The following is a 6,057-nucleotide window of genomic DNA, read 5'->3' on the forward strand; positions in this document are numbered from 1 at the left end:
GTGTGTGTGTGTGTGTGTGTGTGTGTGTGTAGAGAGAGAGAGGGGAGGGAGAAGAAGAAAAGAGAACAAAAAGAATTATTATAGATGAACAACATCAAATCATGAGAAAGAGAGAACAGATAAACTTCTCGAATAAAATATCTCTCGAAGAGGAATATGTTGAATCAATGAAGCGGTAAAACTTGGACATAGGAGAGACATGTACGAGGTATTTTACGTTTTATAAATTTTTTACATTTATCGAATATTCGAGAAAGTTTTTTCAACGCTGCTTGCTCTTATAATTTATAATCAAGTCATCCGCGAGGCGCGAAAGATGAGTCAGATATCCAATATATTTTGCAGGAAAAATATTAAAATACTTATATCTCGTCAAGCAGAAACTTCGCAGTTTTGAATTAGTTTACATCGATCTGTCGAGATTCTAATGTCAATGATACGTGCTGTGTCATTGTACTTGTACTTCTTTCTGTTCCTATCGTCGAAGTTCACTCACGCTTATCTTAGCATTCCTTACAGATTATGGAAGAAAAACAAAACTTTTGAGTTATGTAGATATACTAAAATAAAATATTGATATATTGATAAAATATTGAAATATTTAACTCATGAGAAACACAAGTAAAATTTTTTTTCACAGCATATATTTTACTTAGTATAGGAAAATATTTAAAATTAACATCTAAGAAATATTTTACTTTGAATTAATTTACATGTTTAAATGTTGTATGATAAACAATACATTTAAAAGATAAAAAATAAAAGAATGCTAGAATAAGATATTATAGTTAATTTAAAAGAGAGATCTTACAATATATTTTTTATTAGAATTAATCGTAAAATGAGTTAACTAGTCAAAAAATTGACTATAGGTAATACAATTTTTATATTGATTTATTAAAGTTTTTCTTTTTTTCTGTCTCATAAGATATAAAAATTTTTAATAGACTTTAAATGTACAAGTAAATTCTTTATGAAATCTTATTATGAATTTCAGCCGAACAAAATACTGTACAATGTACCATTCACGAAGTACGTGTTAATCCATGCAGAGAAGCTGAAGAAAGAAAGCCCTGTTCTTTAAAGAAGGGTCAAGATGCAAGCATAAGTTTTGACTATACCCCCCGTAAGTGTATTTAAAATCATACATGCTTAACATACATATAATAATGAATAAGAATATACTTTCAATTTTATGAATTTGTGATTAGAGATAAAATAAAATAGATCACATTTTTTTATGTATATAAATATTTTATATTCAATTTGATATTATACAAGAAGTTAGAAAATAAAATATAACAATTAATGATTGTAAGAAATTATTATAAATTATATTGATATGTTTTGAACCAAACATGAAACAGAATAATTTTTGGAATGCTACCAATGAGAAATACTAATAAAATAATTATATCAAAATTATGTAAAAGGAATAAAAATTGCTATTCAAATAGCGATTTAATACTCAATAAACAATTAACGATAACATAATATACAACTTTATATAATTTTATATTTATATCAATATAACTGTTACATACTATATGTGCTATATTACATTTATATTGTTGAATGTGAAATTATAATATTGATGTTATATTACAGTTAGTTGATATTTATTGAATACTACAATAGCGAATATAATCAAATTAATCAGTCGTGGTAAAGATGAAAAATCATTTATATGAAATCAATTAAAAATGTTCTTGCTTTATACTTTCATTTTTATTTTTAAATAAAAAGATATTTTTTTAATTTTCCAAAACATATCAGTTTTGCGTGATTATTAATATATATATATATTTTTTGTTTCAGAGTTCAATGGCTCGTTATTTAGCAGGGCATACTGGGCTTCTGAGATCGTAGATTTGCCATTCTTAGGTATGCCAATCGATGCCTGCCCATCCACTACTTGCCCAGCTTCACCTGGTCAAAAGCAAACGTATTCAGTGGTATTGCCTATCTCTAAAAAATTCCCTACGGTAAGTGATGCTTCGATTTCCATTCTGATTCTTACGAAAACCCTCCACAAGTTTATTGACATCCCATATAGTTACTTTTTACATTGAAATCTAGTCAAATCTTGAGATGCTAAACTGATGTAGAGACATGAAATTTAAACGTAATTCAAAATGTAAAAAGAAAATTTACAACACATAAGAAAAGTTACAACACATAAGTTCTGAAATAAAACAAGTAAATTGATCTTAAAATGTTTTTCTAAAGAATATCTTCTTTTCTTTTATTACAGCGAACATACGATCTCAAATGGAGATTGTGGAATGAACAAGAACAAGAATGCTGTTTTATGTTTCAAATTAAATTGGTAAAATGAAATTGTTGTTCTTAAATTTTCAATGTATCATCCTTCACAATGATTATAATTCACCAATCAATAATTTAGTGAAATAAATGATATTCATATCAATAACATTGCGTTCCATTATACCCATCTTTATATCATATATTTCAAATACAATAAATATTTATCAGAATAATAATAATAATTAAACAGCTTTATAAAAATATATATAATTATTATGATCAATTAACAATTCTTAAACAAGTACGTGAAAATATTTCGTAGAGATTACATATATTAAAAATCTATTTGATTTTTTTTCGAAATGTTTCAATTTTATTTTAAATATTTTAAGTATAAGTTTAGATTTACGGAATACATATTGGATTTTTAAAATTATTACTATTTAAAATTATTACTTTTATATTACTTATATGTGCATTTACATATGTACGTTCTACAACGTAAAATCAATCTCTACTAATTACAAATAAAACTCATTACTCAGAGATAATATTGACGACCTCCACGAGATAATTCCTTTTGCGAAGTAAAGCCATTATAATTTATAATAGATGAATACTGCATGGAAGAAATGAAGAAATCTCTATAACTGGTATTCATTAGTAGTAGTAGTAATAGGTATTGGTTAGTTCATTTTTATTTCAAGATCACCTTTATAAGTAATGTCTCAAATGCTATATGTGATTCTGCGATTGGTTTAGGGCATCTTAAGACGGTTTTAAACTTAAGAATAGATTATGCAAATTCCAGCTTTTATGCTGCGTATTTAAAAAGTAAATCCATTTTTATACTAGCCAGGCGTCATTTACTTTCTAAATGTTTCAAGTGAAACGCGTTTATATTTGAAATATGATCAGTGAAGTCTATATGTTCTTAGACACAAATTATAATCTTACGAGTTTTAATTTTGCTATTTCCGGAGTGAATATTTTCACAATTATCTTATCTACGGAAACCAATTGGATTTATGAACACATACACATTCATTGCAAGAAATTGAATTAATAATATATTTTAGTGACCTTTCTGTCCAACAAAAATTATTAAAAATATATTATTCATTTAAAGAAATATCAGATATTTTTTATTGTATGACAGGTGTAACATAATATATATTAATTTTATTTATATATTAATAAAAATGTTTTTTTGCGTGTAATAAAAAACAATTTTATTAAAATGTGAATTTTATTTTAAACGTACATGATTTTCTAATGCATGTATTTATAATTCAAAATCATTTTTCAAGTTCAAGTTAATATTTCTATTCACTCATACACATTAGCAATAGCATTATTATTAGCAATAATAAGTTACTAAATATAATACAACGATCGTATAATTCGATCTATACACGCAAAACATCCTTGGTCAAACATAAGAAAAACACAATAGACAACACAATAGATGATCGTTCGTTCAGTCACACACGGTGGTACACCGTGTGATGCAAAGGCCCACAATGTAACGCGGCCTCAGATGTCCAATCAAAGACGACACTGCTAGAAAAATAATTGGCCACAATTGTTAAATTGTGCATTTCCTGATAAAAGTGACCGGAAGACGGTCTCATCGTCGATTCTGTCGAAATTTACAATACGCGCCAAGTAACGATGTGCGAGTTCATCTGACTCGCAGTCCCTTAGATCATTTTAAACTCAATCGCTTTGATTCTTTTGTCTTCAACGAAGAAAAGTAGGAATGTGGGTCATCCGTCGAACATAATCGGAAGCATTATTTTTCATCCGACCGTCAATTAAGTTCGATCAAACGATTTTTATTCGTTCAATATCTATTATTGTTGTTTTCACAATTGTTTCTTTAATTGTTTCTCGTATTTATAAATTTCGTCGTCGGGAGAGAATATCGACTATATCAGTTTCATTTATCTTCATAATGTTACATCCATCCGCGGCGCCTGCGATAATTATATTCATGAGTTATACAGTAGAGTCAGACTAGGTTACACGAGCAAATAAGCGACCGACCGAGTTAGATTAGATTAATGGCGCCAAGACAGAAGATTGATATTTCAATGTTACTTATTGTTTGATTGCAAAGTGGTATTCAGTAAATATTGCAATACTGATTGAAGTATAAATTTTGGAAGCTACTATTTATTTTGATATTTTGTAGTCTATAATTTTCCAAACTAAAAAAAACGATTTTAAATTAACTTTCTTAATTTACCTTATCATTGTTGATTCAATATTAATATCCATATTAATAATTTAATAATTAAATACATTAATTATTTTAAAAAATAGCTATATTTCTATATCAGAACAGAGTTTAGATAAAATATCGTTTAACTCTTTTAAATTTAATTGGCTTCAATTAAAATTAACGTTATAATAATTTGCGTAATATATTTCAAGTAAACATAACTTTAAACATAAAAAATTAATTATCTATCTGTCTATAATGCTAAACTGAGAGAAATCTCACCATTAACGTTGAAATATTACACAAGATAAAATATCTCTGAAGTTTCAATGAAATGTATTGTTATTTCGCTTTCGCGGATCCACTTATCAAGACATTTCTGCCGTCAGAAGTTACAATTAATGTGACGATTAGCGGCGATCGCGACCATTGTCAGATGCACGTATAATAATAAACCAATTGTTAAAAATCTTATTGCACGAAGGAGACGCTTCCGGTCCTTGTTACAATCGATTGAGGATAACCGTAATGAAATAATTATCATCCGAGCGCAGCTCGGCGTGGCCCGAGGTCAGGGGCCATAATAACAGATCACTTGACGATCCGACTCGTACGGCATACGTTGTAACAGTTAATGCGCAATTATTCAATTGAAAGCGGTTGATTCACGCAGGAACTGGCCACGGCAAAAAGTTCAGAAAACACATCGTGTAAATTTTTGCACACGAATTTTCGCCGACGATGAAAAGAAGCAAAGAATTGTTATACCGATAACAAATTCTAATAGTTACAAAAAATACAGTGTGTGCTTTAAATATCATAATTTTCAATTCTGAAACTATTAATGTTTCTATATTTCTGCTAATAAGCATTGATTCTAATTGATTCTAATTGAAGCAAGGAACAATGCTATGTACAAACGTCCCATTAATTCTGGTATTTCCAATTGTTGCATTATTAAAGCAGCTTTGTAAGCCGCTTAACATTGTGCAGCTAATGAACATTTATTGGTATTAAATAAATCCTAGAAGAGAGTTTTACCTGCAATAATATCATTTATTAAATATAAAATTTAACAAAACACGTGATATAGTAATTATTATCATTACATTAATAATAATACAAATATTAAAAGGAAAATAATACAATAATAATAATATAATAATAGAAACACTTATAGAAAACTAATTAACTGTACAATACTTAATAAGTATATCGTCAGAAGAAAAAGTGAAAATGGAGATACGTAGCACCAGCTAGAGACTCTTAATTTATCTATCGTTCTTAATATATTAATCAGAGTTAATTACTGGAAGTACAATCAAATTTATAAACAATGCATTAATGATGCACATTATTTTTTAATAACTCTATACTCTTACACACACACACACACACACACACACACACACATACACACACACACACACACACACACACACACACACACACACACACACACACCACGACCACACCACACGACGACCCGACCGACACGACCGACCGAACCGACCGACCGACCGACCGACCGACCGACCGACGCCGACCGACCGACCGACCAC

General features: G+C 28.7%; 1 protein-coding gene across 1 annotated transcript in view; it reads left to right on the plus strand.

The window, feature by feature from the left end:
* LOC105622877 (MD-2-related lipid-recognition protein-like) overlaps positions 1-2,434 on the plus strand; it is a 10,237-nt gene extending 7,803 nt beyond the window's left edge. The window contains exons 2-4 of the mRNA XM_012204286.1: positions 998-1,126; positions 1,819-1,985; positions 2,255-2,434. Of these exons, the coding sequence (XP_012059676.1) occupies positions 998-1,126; positions 1,819-1,985; positions 2,255-2,338 (380 nt within the window). The 3' untranslated portion in view covers positions 2,339-2,434. The remainder of the gene's footprint in view (positions 1-997; positions 1,127-1,818; positions 1,986-2,254) is intronic.
* Positions 2,435-6,057: the final 3,623 nt, after the last annotated feature.

Source organism: Atta cephalotes, assembly GCF_000143395.1.
Source record: "Atta cephalotes unplaced genomic scaffold scaffold00049, whole genome shotgun sequence".
NCBI lineage: Eukaryota > Metazoa > Arthropoda > Insecta > Hymenoptera > Formicidae > Atta > Atta cephalotes.